General features: G+C 37.4%; 1 protein-coding gene and 2 long non-coding RNA genes across 4 annotated transcripts in view; 2 read left to right on the top strand and 1 right to left on the bottom strand.

Annotated features, from left to right (window-relative positions):
* rasl10b (RAS like family 10 member B) overlaps positions 1–17,454 on the bottom strand; it is a 36,363-nt gene extending 18,909 nt beyond the window's left edge. For both annotated transcript variants that reach the window (XM_087254647.1, XM_087254648.1), the window contains exons 1-2: positions 17,203–17,454; positions 10,854–11,232 (exon numbers count right to left, since the gene is read on the bottom strand). In XM_087254647.1, the coding sequence (XP_087110773.1) occupies positions 10,854–11,141 (288 nt within the window). In that variant the 5' untranslated portion in view covers positions 11,142–11,232; positions 17,203–17,454. The remainder of the gene's footprint in view (positions 1–10,853; positions 11,233–17,202) is intronic.
* LOC147844459 (uncharacterized) overlaps positions 1–21,166 on the top strand; it is a 155,530-nt gene that overhangs the window by 84,840 nt on the left and 49,524 nt on the right. The window lies entirely within an intron of this gene.
* The window catches only part of LOC147844461 (uncharacterized), a 49,958-nt gene that overhangs the window by 26,688 nt on the left and 2,104 nt on the right, over positions 1–21,166 (top strand). The window lies entirely within an intron of this gene.

Raw genomic sequence — 21,166 nt, 5'->3', positions numbered from 1 at the left:
CTGTGAGTACAAAATCCCTGTAAAAACAGGCCAATCACAAAAAAACAAAAAAAAACAACAGACTTTAATGCTGTTTACGGGATCATTAAATGCACCTCCTAGGGCTTTAGTGGCCACATACGTGGACAGCACATTTTAGCTCTTAAGTGGCTATTTAAAATACTTTAAATGTTTTATATGTTGTTACAGACATACAGTGTCATCCTGGAACTGATTTCATTCATTCATTTTCTTGTCGGTTTAGTCCCTTTATTTATCTGGGGTCGCCACAGCGGAATGAACCACCAACTTATCCAGCACGTTTTTACGCAGCTGATGCCCTTTCAGCCGCAACCCATCTCTGAGAAACATCCACAAACACTCATTCTCACACACACTCATACATTATGAACAATTTACCCTACCCAATTCACCTGTGCCGCATGTCTTTGGACTGTGGGGGAAACCAGAGTACACGGAGGAAACCCACGCGAATGCAGGGAGAACATGCAAACTCCTCACAGAAACGCCAACTGAGCCGAGGATCGAACCAGCGACTCAGAGACCTTCTTGCTGTGAGGCGACAGCACTATCTACTGTGACATTGCTTCACCCTACAACTGATTTGCAGCATATAAAATGTCCCGAACACTATGTGTAACTGTCCAAAATGGGAAATTTTTTTGTTTTTACTCTATGTTAAATATGCATTACAAAAAAAAGGTACAGAGGAAAAAGTGTTTTTTGTAAATTCGGACCGCGAGTCCACACATTATTTTTCTTTAAAAGTACATCATATCAAAAGATGATACTTTGGTTTTTATTCTTTCCAATAAGCCCAAATATCAAAGAGAAATACAAAATGCATGTAAAAAAACACATTGGGCCTTAAAAGGTTAAATACAGCCCCAAGCTTCATCTGACTGGCCAAAGTTTCCTAGTGAAATTACAAAAAAAAATTCTTAAGTTTATCCAACATTGCATTGAAAAAAACATGTGGGACTCTTATTTTGAAAACAGGAAAGGCAGAACAAGTAATGCCTCATTCACACTAGCAGTGATTTTCTAGCTGCCTATCGCTCTGGGTGGTGATTGAAACCGTTGTGGGCGTTCCTACATTGGTGTTGCTTAGGTAACGTTAATGGTGACATTCACAGAGAGTGAACAAGCTTACGTGCCACTGAAAGTAAACATTGTTAATGCCAGCTAATACTCGTGACACAAACTTTCAGCGATCATTTCTTAGGACAGTTAATCAAAAAAGTTACTCTTCATTTACCCGCCCTCAAACTGTTCCACACCACAAGTTGTTAAACACAAAAGAAGATATTTTGAAGAATGTTGGAAACCAAACAGTAGATCCATTGATGTTGATCTTTTGGTTACCAACATTCTTCAAAATCAGAAGAAAGAAAACAGAAATAAAAAACAAATCTTACACAGGATTGAAACTAAATGATTTAATATTCATTTTTGCGTGAATCATATTTTTAACAGAACGTTATTTCTCCGTGTGAAAAATGTAACCTTTTTCCACAAGAGTCTTTTGTGTAGCTGGCCTTTCGTAGAGAGTTTGATTGACAGGTGATCAGACCGACAAAGCACCAACATTGGATTTTCTCCAGAATAGATCACAAATAGTCAAAATAACCATCAGTTTTGAGTCCACAGTCTTTAAGTGGAGATGTGTATTGTCCGCATTACTGTATTATATATACACCAATCAGGGGCTGTCCAGGGTGGCACTGGTCACCTCTGGCATCTTATTGGCCACCTCAATATTTTATTCACGGTTGACAGTTGCTGATGCTGATCACATCTCATTTGTCAAAAGAAGTTTATTCTGAGCTTTGCTGGCAGCACAAAGCTATTTTAAAATCAAGGACAAGCTGAAGATAATGGAATATGGTTTCAAGATAGAGAGGAGTTATAAAACATTGTTTGTTTGCTGATGTTTATTATTCACCGTGAAAGCTTAAAAAGGCTACTTATCAATTAGCCAGGTTAGAGCCACATATTTACAGTTTTATGAAAGTAGGGAGCGAGGGGGTGGGGGGATGGTTGGTGGGGGGTGTGGATGGGTATGTTGGTGCGGTGAATGGCGGAGGGGTTTTGTGGATGAAAGTGAGCAGGGCGGGGGTGTTGCGGACAACAGAGAAGAGGGTTGAGGAGTCGTGTAAGAAATCGAAAGTGAACAGCGGACGTGGGAGAAGGGCGGTTGAGGAGAGGGATCAGTAAAATGAGGTGCCGGATCAGATTACAGAGGTGCTGGATCCAGATCTGGCATTTTCCGGCACAAATTGAGCCCTGGTTACACTTATTCTGAACTATTACATGCACATACCATGTAGTAAATGAATAGTTCACACTAAAAGGAAATCCTGACATCATCTACTCACTCTTCACTTGTTACAAACCTGTTTGACTTTCGCTCTTTTGTTGAACACAACGGGCTCTATTTTAATGATCTAGGCGTAAAGTCTAAAGCGCATTGCATTAAGCATTAAGGATGCTTAAATTAAGCATTAAGGATGCTAAAGCATTAAGGGTGTGTCTGAATGCACTTTGTTTTTTTACATCCCAGACTTTGTAAGTAGAAAAATTTAACGCTTCACTAGCAAGAAAACAAAATAAAAAATAAGAAAAAACTCCTCTATTAAGCCTCTTTACTTTCTCTTTAATTTATTTTTACTCTTTACTTTACTTCTTTACTTTCGTGGAGTAAAGAAACGGTGGAAACTCACTCCACTGACGACATCCATAAGCCTACATTTTTAATGTAGGAATGTTTGTTAAATGCAAAGATTTGTTTCAAAACTATCTCTAAATTCAGTTCTAATTTCCAGCAAAATAATAAATGAACAATAATAACAAAGCGTGGTTAAAAAAACACGAGTTATATCCAAACACACATCCTTTTTTTATGTCCCATAAGGTAATCATACATCTTCAAATCCCGACCAGTGGATAAATCTAAACTTGTTTTTATTAAAACAAATATAAATATGCATAGAGCTGCACGATTGTGACTAGAATGAGAATCGCGATTTTTTTTGCTTAAAGATCACGATTTTCTCACGATTCTGTAGATGTAAAATAAAGCTTAATATGAAATTATTGTTTTTTTCTCAAACATGTGGTAAAACACCAAAACACATTTTTTGAGCTGTTGACAGTCGTATATGTGTCCCACACTGCTAAAAACACTATTAGGACACCTATAGTTCACTAAAAAGTGTAAATTGGTTGTTTTTGCGTTATTTCAAGCAAATTCGTACTTCCTGTTTGAAACGAATTTTTGAAGCTGCGTCACGGTCATGACATAATAGCGTTGTATTCCAGCGTGCAGACTGGGCGTCTGTACCAGAGTGTGTCTTATTACGTCTTACAGTGTGATGCATTAATGCATGAGTAAGGCTTGGTTCAAACCAATCAGCGCGCTCTATTGTGCAACTTCATTAATATTCATTAGTGTCACCGTGTTTACACCACGGAGACGCCACGTTGTGTTGGCAAAACAAGCGTGAAGTGTTGCTTTTACATTTTGCTGCCATTAAGTTTCGTTTTCATTTTCTCTCTGTGAGAGCGCAGCTGGAGTCACGTGTGGATTTACAGTGTACGCGACGCTCGACAACAATAACTTACATGTCTAAGGAGGAACATTGTTTACCTGAGAGCTGTTCTCATCTGCAAACGCTGAGATCCGGATTCGCTTGTAGTATTCTCTTTATAAAGACGCGGCTCTAGTTGCTTGGGATTGTCCTGTCTCTACAGATTTGGTAAGTGAGCGACCAGTGCTCTTTTGTTTATTCAGTTTGTTCGTATCGAATTAAGTTAACTATTGCACTGAGTGCAAACATGTTAGCACCGCATTTTGTGACCGGAATAACACACGCGGCTTTCTGACCCTACCTGCCGTGTGCATCTAAGTTTCCGGAAAATGCTGAGTTTTTTTTTCTCTCATTCGCTGTGCGGTATCAAACATTGCATGAAAAATACACGCTTGCAGCAGTTCCTCGGATCAAATATCTCGTTTGTCGCGAGGGACATGAATGAATTCCCTGAATGAAAGAGCCAAACTGCAGTTAAAGTCCAACATTTAATAATTTGGCAAATAATTCGACTACAGATGTCCATGAAGGTTAAACACCATCACTTTCTCCTGTGTGTATTTTGACTGAAACTCGCGCATGCCCAAATAGACACTCCCACACCCTCCCACTTTAGTTCCTCCGACACTCCCCCCTAAACAGAGCTGGACACGCCCACTTTTCTGACTTTTTCCAAAGCAGAGGTGTGAAAACACCCTGCTGAAACGAGGGGGTTTCATGGCCCTTTAATATTATGTGTAATAAAATGTCTGCTGGTTTCTATAAATAATTCTATTCTACTTATAATAATTCTGATGTTGAATTATGTTTGAGATTTAGCCTATGCTTGCAATCTGTCATTGAGAGCATTTTAGGACCATTCAATTTACTGGTAAAATCAACATTATATAGGCTAGAGTAGTTATACTGATACTGTAAACATTTATTTTCATGCACAACTGTGTGTTCGCTATGAAAGAAAAAACATATCAATTGCTTGTCACTGTAACCACGGGGAGTGACACTCACAACAGAAGGTAGGATCCAAATGCAGGTTTAATCGTAGTCAGGCAAGCAATGGTCAATACAGGTGTAAACAGGTATATTGAGACAGTCCAGAATCGTAGTCGAATAACAGGCAAGGAGGTCAGAAGGCAGGCGGCAAACAAGGACAAAAGGATAAACTAGGCTAAGGTCAAAACACGGAGAAACAAGACAAGGAAACCGCTTTGTAGTGTTACTATTACAGTTAACAAGCAAACTGGAAGGGTAACAGAGTGGTTTAAGTATGGTGTGTTTTTAGTCTTTGACAAGGTTCAGCTGGTGAGTGTAATCAAGCGAGATGAATGAGTCGGTGTGCGTGTCTGGAAGAAGTGCATGTGTGAATAAGTAGTCCTGGGGAATGAGGAAGTGAAGTTCATGATTATAGCGGATTATATCTCCGGAGAGCGATCGCTGGTTATCGTAAACGTCACAGTCATAACTCTAAAATGCAATATGATCATTTAAATGATGTGCGTGCTTTTGGTTTCATTTTCAATGCTAACTGCAGTTCATATTTTGCGCGCTGCCTTCAAACGATCACTTTGTGCCACAAACTGAATATTATTTACAACTTTATTACCTGTTACAACATATGCAGGTTCTGTTGATTAAAGTAGACGCACGTGCGTCTATCATTAAGTAGTACGCGCCCGCACAGTCAGCAGCTCACGTCACGTGTGATTTCGCGGCCGCAAATACCTCATATGAAGACAGAAATTACATTTTTAGGTGAATTATACCTAATAAATAGAGTACGTGACTCTTTTAACATCATTTGGAGGTGTCCATGTAGCTGAGCAACGTGTGTGAAACAATGAAAAGACTCATGCAGCAGCCTTTTCTTCTCTCCTGAACTTGAAAATTCAGCTACCATCGCAAGTATGTTTAAAACTTGTGGGAAGCACTGCAATCCCAGTAAATATATCTAGCTGGCTGCTTTAAAACTAGAAAGCTTGGCAGGTAATGCACTTTTACCATGTGACCTGTAGGCCACAAATTCAATCTTTGGTTACTTCATTTCGAGTCACTTTCACATCCTGAATATATCATGGCAGACCTTCGCAGTCAATTTTCCAGCCATTATCCATTAAAGTTCCATGAATGTTAAAAGGAAACATCTGGGTGTACATTATAAAAGTGCTATCGCATGATAATTGCTGCATATTTTAGCATATCCAGTGTTTTAATTAGTGTCGTCCTCTTATTAGCACGTTTATTGGTTTTATTCATTCATTTTCCTTCAGCTTAGTCCCTTATTTATCTGGGGTGACCACAGCTGAATGAACCGCCATCTACTCCTGTAAATGTTTTATGCAGCGGATGCCCTTCCAGCCGCAATGCAATACTGGGAAACACCCACACACACACTCATACACTACGGCCAATTTTGTAAATCTAATTCACCTATACGTCTTTGGACTGTGGGGGAACTGGAGCACCCGGAGGAAACCCACATGAACACAGAGAGAACATGTAAACTCCAACTGGTCCAACCGAGGCTAGAACCAACAACCTTCTTGCTGTAAGGCAACAATGCTAACCACTAAGCCACCCTAATATATAATTAATAATAATATATTGAATCCTTTCCACTACTGTTATCTGAATCAACAGCTATAATGTAAATAAAAACAAGCCGCTGTGACTCCATACACTCACTTCAGCACATACTGGACTAATTACAAACACTGAAGCGGACTCAAGGGGTCAACAGAACATTGCATTTAAATTATATTATTGATATTAAGATTCCAGAAGACCTAAATGTTCATTATTAACCTTATTCTTTATTGTGGAAGTGCGCCTGTTTTCGCGATTGTTTTAGAACTTCCAATTCAGTCGCCTATGGGAGAAATGAATGAATAATAAACAGCAGAAAACGGTCAAACTACTCGCTCTACAAACAAGCGTGTCCATGACTATACAGTCAAAATAGAATAATATAATAAGAAAATATTAGCAACAATCAAACGAGCTGTTTTTAACGTCTAAAAATGAATAGAAGTGAATGAGACCGGAAGTCTCGTGCCAAAAAGATTCAAATGGCTGCATCCGCTCATGCGTGGAGAATAAGGTGAATAGAAACAACAGATTTTCCAGCATTAGCAAAATATGAATCTGAAATCATCTGAAGCATTATCTGCCTCTAGTTTCTATGCCTAGAGGAACATTTTTACATCTCAGGAGACCTCTGTTCTGCTTCAAGTACAATATGAAATGGACATAATTATACATTTTATCGCTTCGTCTAAAATTCATTAAAGCACAGAGAAGACAGATGAAAAAGAGGTTTTCAAGAATCAAAAATATGAGTCTGATATGTGAATATATTTTTGTATCTGTATTCTTACATAAGAATGTCATTCATTCAATTATTTTCCTTCGGCTTAGTCTCTATTTCAGAGGTCGCCACAGCAGAATGAACCGCCTACATAAGAATGTGTTCTACAGAGTTGGTTGTAATCTGTAATCTAATTACATTTTTGGATGCAGTACGCAGTAATGTGACAAATTACATTTTACATTTGTGTAATTTGATTAAAGTTACTAAAGTCAATGTAAATGCGTTACTTGCGTTACAAATATAAAATGTAAAAAAAAAATGCTTCTTTTAAATCATGTTTTCTGCTGCAATGTCAGTTAATAAGCATGCACATTTAAATTGCTGGAAAACGTGAGCTGAAATGACTGCTGGCAGGGCCGGAGTGGGATTCCATTTCAGCCTTGGAGTTTCAAGCCTCAGACCGGCCCACCTCAGTTCACGACAGACTATGTTAAAATAAGGTAATTTCCAAATCAGTTTCTAATGACACTATTAAGTCTTTTTCAAGAAAACAGCTGCTTTAGAACTTCAAATGTTCAACAACCCTAACAGTATTATATGTCTTAACAATGAAAATGAAAAAAAAATAATAAATTAGTCAGATGAGGTTTGAACCCGGGTCGGCGGCGGCATGACGCAACGAGCTGACCACTGGACCACAACAGCTTTTTTCAGTGTAGTGACACATCTGAGTTACATCATCATTAACCTGCAGGCTGCATTTTGCTCAAGAGGCTGCGAGAAAATACATAAAAAGAGTGGAGCAGCGGCAAAATAAGGAATAAAAAGAGTGAGGCTATGGTCAAATAAATAAATAAATTAAAAAAGTGTGACTACTGAGAGCAACAGAGTCTGGAGCTAGGGACACCAGCCCTCGCGGCCAAAAATTGGAACGGCCCACCGGGAATTCTCCCGGTCTTCCGGATTAGCCAATCTGGGCCTGGCTGCTGGCGAGAGCAGCTGCTTCTTCAAATGGAAATACAGACATTACTATGATTTCATCAAGCGTAAAAACAAAAATATTGTTGTGAAATTCAGTCTATGTCCAGTCTCTAAACTTTCAACTTTAACATGCGCACACACACACACGTACACATGTATATATATACACAATATATATACTATATATATATATATATATATATATATATATATATATATATATATATATATATATATATATATATAAATATAAATACACATATATATACATACACACACACACACACACACACACACACACACACACACACACACACACACACACACACACACACACACACACACACACACACATATATATTCCTTTAGGGGCACAAAACTGATTTTTTTCATCCAAGCAAGTCATATTTTTTTACACTACAGTACAGATGATTTGGCCATAGGAGAATCTGATGTGAAATTTTTCACACTGTAAGACATGATTTCTCTTATAACTTAAAGTCGAGGGAAAAAAAACACTTTTTTACAGACTTCTACAACTCTAGAGACACAGAGTCATTTTCTCTCTGTCGAGAAGATCTCATTAGTGCTTTCCTATGCCTATGGCTGGGTTCATTTTGGCACCTCACATGGGCTTTTTCTATCCACCTTTTTATCTGGACCTTTTTATATACGTTTCTGCACTTCCAGATTGTTGAACTTTAATAAAGTAGTAAAAAATGCAATAGGTAAAATTGCAATGCATTTCTTCATTTAAATTTGCATTCTATATGACATATAAGCAAAGTAAAATTTAATTTGGGTTTTACATTCTCAAATTAATTATGCAGCTTATATACCTGAAAATTTGTATGTAATTTACATATTTAAACTCAGTTCATTCATTTTCTTTCGGCTTAGTCCCTTTATTAATCCGGGGTCGCCACAGCGGAATGAACCGCTAACCTATCCAGCATATGTTTTACGCAGTAGATGCCTTTCCATCCGCAACCCATCACTGGGAAACATCCATACACACTCATTCACACACATACACTTGAGACAATTTTAGCATACCAAATTCACCATGTCTTTGGACTTGTGGAGGAAACCCACGCAAACACAGGGAGAACATGCAAACTCCACACAGAAACGCCAACTGACCCAGCCAGGGCTCGAACCAGCGACCTTCTTGCTGTGAGGCGATTGTGCTACCCACTGCGCCACCCTAAATTCAAACTGAGGTTGTAAATGAAAAATGTAAATGATTTTCGCTGCGTCCGAAACCGCATACTTCCATACTATATAGTACGCTAAAATCCGTGTGCGAGCCGAGTAGTATGTCCGAATTCATAGAATTCGAAAATCAGTATGTGAGAAGTACCCGGATGACTTACTACTTCCGGCGAGATTCTGGAGTGCGCATCCCATGCACGCTGCACTATCACATGATGCCCGGCGAGAGAATTCATGAATGGGAGTGAAGCGACGCAATTGACGCAGCCACGCAGGTAGGTCGCGTGACCATGACAAAGCAGCCTCTGTTTCATTTTGCACCAAACTTTGAACATATCCAAAGAATCCAAATTTGGGTAATTTGCATGTTACATTTCAAGGTGAATTTTGCTACTGATAAGCTTCTATAAATAAGAATGTGCCACAAATAATCCATATGCATAGTAATCAGGATGATAATGCACCAATACACACAACAAAACTGGTGACAGAGTGGTACCCTAAAGTCGTGGGGACGTTGCATGTTGTTTGAAAATGAAAATCGGGTTGATGTCAGAACTCAATGTCGGTCCAATGTCAAAGTCCAACGTCCAACCCAAAACCAACCAATTATCAATGTCTTGATGTTGTGTGGACTTTACTACTATGACGTCTATCAGACATTGGATTTTGGTTGCAATACCTGACGAATAATTATCAGATTTTGGTCACTTTCTAACATAACCTAAAATCAGCCAAATATCAACGTCATTTGATGTCGTTATTGAACTTTAAAATAACGATGTCCTTAAGGCTGATTTATACTTCTGCGTCAAACGCTGCGTATCCTACGGCGCTGACGCATAGCCCTTTGCCGTGGGCATCGGCGTCACTGAAGTGCACCTCTCAAAAAATGTAACTACACGTCGCAACAACGCGTAGCGCAAGCTCTGTGATTGGTCGGCTTGGTAGCGCTGACGAGTCTGGGCGGGACAGAGAGCGGCGCAAGCCCAATGGAGCAATTGTTTACAAGTGTGGAGTCCCGTGAAGGAGCTCCGGATGGAAAGTTTTGTTTTGTGTTTACCTCATAGTTAAAGTTGTTGCACGTCCGCCGGTTCCTGCCTTAAAATGAGCGAGTTTGAGCCACTTGTACATCCCGCAAGTGTTCAGGAAAAGCAAAAAAGCAGCGAAGAAACTCGACACAGAGGAAGATTTAAACCTCACTGCCAACTACCGTTTCGTAATTGTTAATGTAGACCAACAGAAACAGCGCGCAGAAGTATAAATGCACAGCCACGCGCGTTGCATGCGCCGTGGTTATACGCCGGTCACTTGACGCAGAAGTATAAACCAGGCTTTAGACATTGAATTTTGGTCACCTGACATCACAACCTAAATCTAACCTTTACTGACATAAATGCAGCACAGAATGTTACGTTTACACACATTATGTAAATGCCCACTACCCACTACTCTTGAGTACTTTTGAAAGGTCTACGTTTTACTCATACTTTGAGTAATATTAACTACAGACGCTTTTACTCCACTTGCACTACATTTTTTAGGCAAGTAGAGTACTTTTACTTGAGTATGGTTTTTCAGTACTCTGTCCACCACTGAATATGATGTACTGTCATCATGACAAAGATCAAATAAATCAGTTATGAGAAATGAGTTATTAAAACTATAATGTTTATAAATGTGTTGAAAATAATATTTTGGCTGTTCTGCCCACCCGTAATTGGACTGTGGTCAGTGTGGTGATTTGCTGGTCACTGTACCTGCAGAGTGCTGCCAGGAAAGCTGCTGATGGCTGGATAATCTGTGATCTGAAGGTCATGCACATGACCATTGAGCACTGCGGCAGAAAGATGCACCCGCCGGGTCTTACTGGACAAGGCCACCTCACTGTAGTCATCGTGAAGAAAGCGCTGCACAATGGCCGTCTTGCCCACCCCTGGAGCTCCCAGCACGGCGATCCGGAACGGAGGGGGCATCGCCCGGTTCCCGCCGCGCCCCCGGTGGGCCGTGCCACCCTCCCTGCTCTCGCAAACAGCTGGCCAGTGCATTCAGAGTGGCACATGGGCAGCACATAGTCCTGACTGAAGCACAGGCGGCGGTGTTGGCCACAGCACACTCCCATTCACAGACCAGCAGCCTCTGAGAGAGACAGATGAATGACAACAACAATCAAGAGTCCAGCTGGGGATATGATCACAACTAAACTAGGACTGCAGCCTGCACAATATAACAATTCAGCATCGATATTCACAATAGTCACATCGCAGGATCTGCAATGTTGTGTTATGATTATAGTGGACCAGGAGAAACAGTTCACACATGAGACTTGTTTGATAAGTTTAACATAATGTAGTGTACGTTTTTCATTTAAGGCCTGACAGCGTTTAAAGTATTCAGTCACAAGAAATTTGACTATTTGCTACTTTAATAAAGATTAATTTTATTAAATTAATTATACAGTAAAAACATTTGCAATGTTGTTTTACATTTGATTATTCAAAATCTGAACCTGAATACTATTTGACTGCCATGAAAAGCCTAAAACACTGTTTATTTCACTTTTATCTTTGATTTAATTTGTTTTTGGACATTTTTATGAATGAATCATTTGCGTGAAGAGTCATTTCAATCAATGTAAATGATTGAATTCTTTCTAAACAGCAGTTTTCAAGTCATCTGGTGAAATTGTTTTTATATACAATGCTCAAAATATAGGGAACACTTGGAGTTACAATAGCCGCATTCACAATAGCCGCATTCCACTATTGGGCCAGTGCGAGCCAGGGCTTTTATTGGGCCAGGCCAATCGCCCAGTAGGTTGAGTAATGAGGCCGAAATCCTGACACGCTTCCACTGTCGGGCTAGTAGCTCACAGCGGGTCACGCAAACACCGCCCCCAGAACCTCCCCCGAATCAAACGTCACACAACCCGCCCACTTCAGCGGGAATCAGGGAGATAAAGCACACCATCACATCATCACAAAACCTTTAAAATGAAGATAACAGAAACAAACAAATGACAGTGACTGTACAGCAGTACATGATATGTCTATACGCACAGACCTGTGTATTTCCATTCATTACATTTGTTTACTCGTCGACCGACTGTTGGCATTGTGCATCGAGTGGTCTCGCCACTAAGTTAACGGAGGGACCTAGCAGAGTGAGCGCACACATCCATAATATAAAGCCACAGAAATTCTCTGTTATAACTCGGTATGAAATGTATTTTATAACATCCTTGTTTTGATAGATGTTGTGTTAAGTGTTTTAGCACATAAGAATAAGTAGCCTAATAAAATATAGCCATATTTGTTGCGCTTAGCAGCTATTCACTAAAGCTCTTCATTTAAAGTTTCATTAATACATTTAACCACATCATATAAAAACATAAACACTTGTTTGAGGATATAGAACACATTTTGTGTTTGGGCTTTCCCCCAATGCGTTTAAAGCGGCGCTGCGCAGGACTGGGTGACAGAAAAAAGGTAGTCTAGATTCTGCTTTCACTCACCCAAAAAATGGTCTGTTTGCACGATTTGATTAATATCATTGTATCCAAATACTTGATAAATAATGTTTTAAACCTCCTCCGGTGTTTATTGTTTTTAGAGAATATCTAAAATCTTTTTTTTCAGATAGGTCTTTGTAAAATAAAAGTTATATGTGGCTTCAAAACGGTTTGATTTATGTATTGCATAAACCTACATTGTTCTAGCTAGCTTTTGTTTATTTTATATTGATTTATTTATTTAATGCGATTTAATTATATCCGACATTTGTAATTCTTTAAATTATATTTCAATATAGCTTAGGCTATTTTGTCAAGATATGAGACTATATTGTTTTAAGTCTACGAAAGTGGGCACGTTATTTGTTCAGTTTTATGTCTTTATGTTGTATTCATATTGTGTTTTATCTCCAAATTAAAAAATAAAAATAAATTAAAAAGCAGCTCGCGGCATCAACAAAGTTGTATAGGGAGCGCTTTCACTCGGTCTCACACACACACATACAGGCGTCTAAACGCGCACAAACACACCTTTAAAACTTGACAAAAACTCTCCACAACCTTTACTGTCTGCTGTGTCTTTAATTGAAAAATCAAGGAGAACGCTGCAAAGAACGTCACTATAAATTAAAACTACTTTATTATTCAATGCAGCAGCCTTACATTTAAAAGGGAAACATAAGGGTGATCATACGCAAAAAGACCCCAGCCTATAAGGCTAGATGTTTTCTTTCCCTTATTTATTTATTTGTTTGGCGCATGTACTCGTGTGCGATTGAAAAATTTGTGTCCGCCTCTCCTTAAACTCCACCCCGAAGTCCCAGCTGGCCCTCTTTGGCCCAAGGTATTCGGCGGGCTGAAAAAGGCCGGCCACTGGCCCCGAGAAAGCCCTGCTTTGGCTTGATTAGGCCCCGGAAGTGACAGTGGAAACGCGACTGGCCTTGGCTCGCTCGCTTTAGGCGCGAAAGTGGAAACGCGGCTACTGAATCAGAATCAGAATCAAAAAAGAGCTTTATTGCCAGGTACGTTCACACATATGAGGAATTTGTTTTTGCGACAGAAGCTTCTACAGTGCAACAGAATTACAGAGACAGGACAAAAAAAACAGATCATAAATATATTTTAAAAATAAAAATAAGTAGTGACTGCAAATATAAATAATTACAAGTGTATGAACAGGTAGGTATATAACTATATACAGTGTGATATGTGCTGCTGTTACAAATTGGCGTGTAAAGAATATTGTTAAATAAATAAGTGTATAAAAAGTAGGGATGTTTATTTCACTATTACTATCATAAGGTGTTCATGAGAGGGATTACCTGAGGGAAGTGTTTTGTGGTAGGTGTTCCATTTAATTTTTTGAGCAGTATATATCCTATCATCTGGTGAAATTTTGTGTGTATAAACAGTTGAAGTAAGAATTATTAGCCCCGTTTATTTTTTTCCACCAAATTTCTGTTTAATAGAGAGTAGATTTTTTTCAACCTATTTTTTTAAACATAATAGTTTTAATTTGTAATTTAGACATGATTAATAATTAATTATTTCATTAATTGAAAGTGAAGAAAGAGATAAAATACTATAAACGTATTTAATAGCATTATATTACTAATAGGAAAATGTTAGAAAAGTTATAAAATATATTTAATTAAATAAAACTGGCACATGATTAAATTCTACCTGTTGGATATACTGTATCAGCTAGGCATGGTGTTTATATAAAACTAGATGCTTCCAACTTCTATATACAAGTAGTTAATAGCACTGGTTTCAATAGACTAAAGCAAAAATCGTGTATTGTTTGGGTTTTAGGACAACTTTGGTGTGAAGTTTTGATATACTTCAAACATTAACTTTAAGTAATTGTTCATAAAGTAAATTTCAAAACATCAGTAGCTAAAGAAATATATTAAATAGAAAAATTAGATAAAAATGAGATAAAACACAATATTGGGGATATAAAATAAGACAATATTAATCAAATAAAACATTGATATTAAAAAAAGCTATAAAAAAAGCTGGGATTATAATTAGAGACAATATGTCTCTACAGTATTTTTGTAGTAATCTGTGTATTGTATGCGTATATCAAAAAACTTAACATAAACACTGACAACAAAACAGCTCATTATTTAACAGATATTACATTGGACTTGGTAGTTATGATGCAGTAATTGTTTTTCAAAACTGAGTGCTGTATTAAGAAATAAGGACCAGATAAAATACCAAACTATACAGTTGAACTCAGAATTATTAGCCCCCCTTTGACTTTTTTTTTATTTTTTAAATATTTCCCAAATGATGTTTGACAGAGAAAGGAAATTTTCACAGTATGTCTGATAATATTTTTTCTTCTGGAGAAAGTCTTTTTTAGTTTATTTCGGCTAAAATAAAATCATTATACAATAACTCACCTAATTACCCTAACTTGCCTAGGTAACCTAATTAACCTAGTTAAGCCTTTAAATGTCACTTTAAGCAAGGGGTGTCCAAACTCTGTCCTGTAGGGCCGGTGTATTGCTGAGTTTAGCTCCAACTTGCTTCAACACACCAGCCAGGAAGTTTCTAGAATATCTAAAAAGAGCTTGATTAGCTGGTTCAGGTGTTTTTGATTAGGGTTGGAGCTAAACTCTCGAGGACACTGGCCCTCCAGGACCAAGTTTGGACACCCTTGCTTTAAGCTGTATAGAAGTGTCTTAAAAAACATCTAGTAAAATATTATTTACTGTCATCATGGCAAAGATAAAATAAATGAGTTATTAAAACTATTACTGTATGTTTAGAAATGCATTTTAAAAAAAATCTTCTCTTCATTAAACAGCAATTAGAGGAAAACATAAACAGGGGGGCTAATAATTCTGACTTCAACTACATATACATATACACATATATATATATATATATATATATATATATATATATATATATATATATATATATATATATATATATATATACACACACACACACACACACACACACACACACACATATATACATATATATATATATACATACACACACACACACACATACATATACATTATATATATATATATATATATATATATATATATATATATATATATATATATATATATATATATATATATATATATATACACACACATATACACATAAACACATATACACACACACACATATATATATATATATATATATATATATATATATATATATATATATATATATATATATATATATATATATATATATATATATATATAATACATAATACATAATACTTTTAAAATTGATATGAATCATTGACTTTTGCTGTTCCTGTTATCATTACAATTTAAAACGGCTGGAGATACTGTTGTTGTAAAAACGTAAAACAAAATGTAAAAAAAAGATTTACATGTACTGTAGGAGCGCTATAGCAGAAAATATTGGCAGTTTTAAAACCCTGACTTTTCCAAACCACGATATACCTTAAAAACGGTTATTGTCCCATACCTAATTACATACTATATAAGACAACTAAGATAATAATAACTCAAATGATAAAAACAACACTCAAACAAAACAAACCGGTAGTAATCTGTGCATCTATTGTGTTTAATAGTCTGTTGGTTCAGTGTGCAAAGTATACATTGACGATCAGGGTTTGTCGACTTTTCCAGTAGTAGTTTGATAATACATGCTTCAGTGAATCAATGTATGAATGTATTTAAATTACATCAAATTTCTTAATAAAATATTTACATTTTCAATGTTTTAAATGATATTTAAACTATTTTAGAGGTTACTGTAGGTCAAACTATAAAATTATGTGTCTAATTTTTCTTATTTTTTTAGGCTACATGCATACATGTATTTTGTGAATACTTAAGATGTATATAGGTGCTCTAGAACTCCCAGTTTCAGACTGTAGAATGATATCTTTCCTTGATTGGCGAGATTATGCATTCACAATGGTATGAACTTTTATAGGAGGTCAAATGTATTTATATTATACATTTTTTAATTATTAATATTTAAGATATAGATCAAAGAAAAGTATTCCTTTCTGTTAAGGAACTGACCCCCATACATCTTGTTTTAATGTCCTTTATGGGGAATAAAGTTTTAATTAGGGGGGTCAGTCCCCACAAACTTCCCTGTAATTTACACCCTGTGTTGGTTTCATGATATATCACAATGTTCTCATAAATAAAGACACTTAAAGTGGGTTGAGATGATTTAAATAGAGCAAAGTTATTAATAGAAATGGCCACACATTGGCAAACACAGACAGCAGCAGCACCTCTATGTGTGTGAGCTATTCTTACTGCAGGGGGCATGATGCTAACTCACTAGTTTACTATAAATCCCCTCACTTTGCAGTCTATAAAGTGATTACAGCAATAACAACATGCTTATGTAATAAATTATCTGCATCCTACAGAATACACACGCGCGTCGTGATTATTTTGTTTTATTTAAGCGTTTAATATCCTTGTAAATGCCCCACCTGTAGTATATTTATCCCCAAATCGCCTGACAGTTTATCGGTAATTTGTAGCTGTTTATATTTGAAGCGCGCGACTGTGGCTGAAGCGTATCGCGCGCGCACGGCGGCATTGACTTACCTTATGCGCAGGTGAGAAGTTGCATTCTTCGGGCTGCTGAACACCTGCGGGATCTTTCCCGTCGAGTTCTCCCTCTCTGCTCGCTTTCAGGTGCAGAAGTAACCCTCAAACTGTCCTGGAGAAATGTCTTGCTCTCTTTCGCGTCATGCAGAGCTCGGCGCGCGCATGTTCGGCTGTGTTAACAGACAGATAAATGAACGCGTGCGCGTGACATCGGAGTGCCCGGACCGCGCCGTGCCTTCGCGCCTCACCAGGTCAGCGTCACAGGTTAATTGAATATGACCCCCTCCCCTTCCCGCCCAAAAAAATGAATAAAATAAAACAAGGCGAAATCTCCGCTGTCTATGGCAAGCCTTTTTAACATTTAGGCTATGTTTATCAAAATTGTGTTATGATATATTTCGAATGTATATTTAAAAGCATTTAAAATACAAAACACTGGAGGAAAAATATTAACTGTCTAAAATGTGCAAAGTAGCATATGTATATCTGTAAATATATATTTTATATCATAATTAGCACAGATGTACATTTCTACTCCAAACTATTTAGCAACAAAGCTAATTTTTATGAGGCTAATAAATAGACACTTTAACTCACCCTCTCTCTCTCTCCCTCTCTTTCTCTCTCTCTTTCTCTAGCTACATTAGACAACTCAGCATTTTAAAGCTTATATATTAAACATAATATATAAGTTCCAACCTATTTCATTCATTTACTTTTCCCTTTTTAGTCACTTTTATTCAAGCTTTTTTATTGTATACAATCTATGTTTAGGTCATAACGTTGTTGGGGCTGAATTATGCAATCAGTAATGAATATGTTGATTATGTAATTACACTGATTTGCATGGAATGTGTTAATGGTTCGTTCTGCTTACATTCATCACAGTGGCGGTTCTAGATTAAATAGCCTATCTTGGGCGAACCACCCCATATCCAACCCCATCCCCTATCCCCAGAAAAACAAAAAACAGAACCATATAGAAACTATGTGGTTGACTTTTTATTACTCCCATTGGAACAATATAATTTCTTAAACAATTCAGACAGCATACAAACAAACTGAAATGTTACGAATATTTCACTGCCTTTTTCTGCAAAGTCATCAATTATATCATCATTCATTTATTCATTTTCTTTTCGGCTTAGTCCCTTCATTAGTGCGCCACAGCGGAATGAACCGCTAACTTATCCAGTACGTCCTTCTGGTACGTGAAGGAATGAAATATATCATGTACATGCTACACACATTTCAAAATTTATCAAAATAGATGTATATAATATGTCATATATGACATATAGCCTATATTTCTGAGGTAATCTGCTACGTTTTTTATTTTACTTTGCAGAGTTGTAGCTGCTTTACTGGGCCTACTACACTACTGTATTTCAATACTGCTCATTTTGGTGGTACTTGGAGACAATTTATTTCTGAGGTGGTATTTGATGAAAAAACTTTGAGAACCACTGTTTTATGTAATTATCTGTTGTCTTAGACCTGACTCATGACCGAGATGACTAATCATCTTTCCTTTCTGCTTCATAGCCATAGTCAAAATAAGATCATCATCATATTATAGCTTTAGTTGCGTGCCGACACCTCTGCATAAAAGTTCATCCGGTTTCACAGCGTATAAGTGGCGTCGTGTATTTTGTCGGCGTGCATGTAAACACACCGGGAGCAGCGCGTATAATAATGAGGATATTAATAATGAGGAGATTCCTTTATACCAGTGTTTCTCAACCACGTCCCTGGAGGACCACCAGCACTGCATGTTTTGGATGTCTACTTTGTCTGTCACACCCATCACAGGTCTTTCAGTCTCTGCTAATGAGCTGATGATCTGAATCAGGTATGTTTGGTTAAGATGACAAAATGCGCAGAGTTGGTGGTCTTCCAGGAACGTGGTTGAGAAACACTCATATATACCCCCATATTAGTTCTGTCCATGCAGAAACTTTGATTTTTCTTTTTGAAATAGTGACTGTGATTTAAAATAATAAATGTGTAGTGTTTAGGGCTTCACAATTTGGTCAGCAATGTTATCCTATTATGTTTGATTAATAATAATTATTATAGGTTTTATTAATAATTAAAAGTATATAACAAAAGAAGAAAACTATTATTGTGACTCCCCTAAAAATATTTAAATACTTAAATATATTTTGTGTTAAACGTAAAATACTGCATGTGACCAGTTAAAACGCAGGGGACTTTATTCTAAATTGTTTGACGAGTGTCAAATTTTATGAATAATAGGGTGTATGCAGAAGTATGCGAAAGAACTTTTAATTTGTCAGTAACCTGGGTCAAGCGATTCTGGTGAACTATGCTGTTACAAAATCAGCGTATTTAAGGTCTGTTTTCGTTAAAAATCAGATATCACTCCACTGGCTGAGAGTGATATCTGATGTAAAGTGGGCCTCAGAATGTACAAGAAGCACTGCATTAAATTAGATTTTTCCCTGCCATGTCTTTAAAATGTGAACATTTATTTTACTCCAATTGAGCTTCTGCGCTAGCCTACTAATCCTGACCCGTGTGTGTGTAGGCGGCTTTTCATCTCGTTTTACGCCTGAGCAACTTAATGAATGCCAAAGTCTATTAAACTGATTATATTTTTCTTACATTACAACATCGATGCTGTAAAAGGAACTGTATAAAAATGGGAAAAAGTCACATTAACCGCTCACCGGAAGTTTATCAGTATAAAAAGAAACACTATAGCTGCTTCCCAAATGGCACACCATACACTATGCACTCATGCATTATGTACTTATGCACTTACACACTCAACAGGATAGTATATGTATGTAGTGTCGTCCCAAATGGCACACTAATGTGTTTTTACTAAGCAGAAATTCAAACCGTTTTCCTGATGACGTTTGACGGTTGCCAAATCAGTGAAAAAAACGACCGATTTATCAGATAATACCTGCCGTGAGTATTGCCGCATTCACCATCGGGAGGCGCTATAATCACTCTCGTACGAGAATTTTGCTTTCACCATCCAAAATAAATAAAGTTATTCAACATGTGCGTCCGATAGCTCCGCCCTTTCCACTACGTAAGCAAACCTGCGGTCGTTGAGTGCGTGAAGTGTCCGTAGCTGCGTCCCAAATCGCATACTTATGCACTATTCTACGCCATTTTGTAGTATAAATAGTGTAAGTAGTGTGTTCACACTGAAAACTATAAAAAAAATAAGTGCACTTTAATTTCCCGGATGATGCACTCATTCAGCCGCTTAAATGAAGTGTGTAATGATGGACACTTCACGCACTCAAGCTGCGTCCCAAATGGCACACTATACACTATGCACTCATGCACTATGTACTTATGCACTTACACACTCAACAGGGTAGTATATGTATGTAGTGTCGTCCCAAATGGCACACTAATGTTTTTTTTACTAAACGGAAATTCAAACCGTTTCCCTGATGACGTTTGACGGTTGCCAAATCATTGAAGTAAACGGCCGAATTATCAAATAATACCTGCCGTGAGTATTGCCGCAATCACTATCGGGAGGCGCTATAATAACTCTCGTAAAAGAATTTTGCTTTCACCATCCAAATTAAATAAAGTTATTCAACATGTGCGTCCGATAGCTCCACCCCTTCCGCTACGTAAGCAAACCTGCGGTCGTTGAGTGCGTGAAGTGTCCATCATTACACACTTCATTTAAGCGGCTGAATGAGTGCATCATCCGGGTAATTAAAGTGCACTTATTATTTTTTTTTTTAGAGTTTTCAGTGTGAACGCACTACTTACACTATTTATACTACAAAATGGCGTAGAATAGTGCATAAGTATGCGATTTGGGACGCAGCTTCAACAACCTATTTATACTACAAAATGGCGTAGAATAGTGCATAAGTATGCGATTTGGGACGCAGCTTAGCTCTGCATATAGGCTACCCTATTGTTAGCTTATAAAGTTTGTCATGACTTAATATTT

The sequence above is a fragment of the Danio rerio genome, chromosome 5, assembly GCF_052040795.2.
Source record: "Danio rerio strain M-AB ecotype USA chromosome 5, GRCz13ab, whole genome shotgun sequence".
NCBI lineage: Eukaryota > Metazoa > Chordata > Actinopteri > Cypriniformes > Danionidae > Danio > Danio rerio.
Note: the sequence above shows the minus strand (reverse complement) of the source record. Positions and strands in the feature narration are given on the sequence as shown.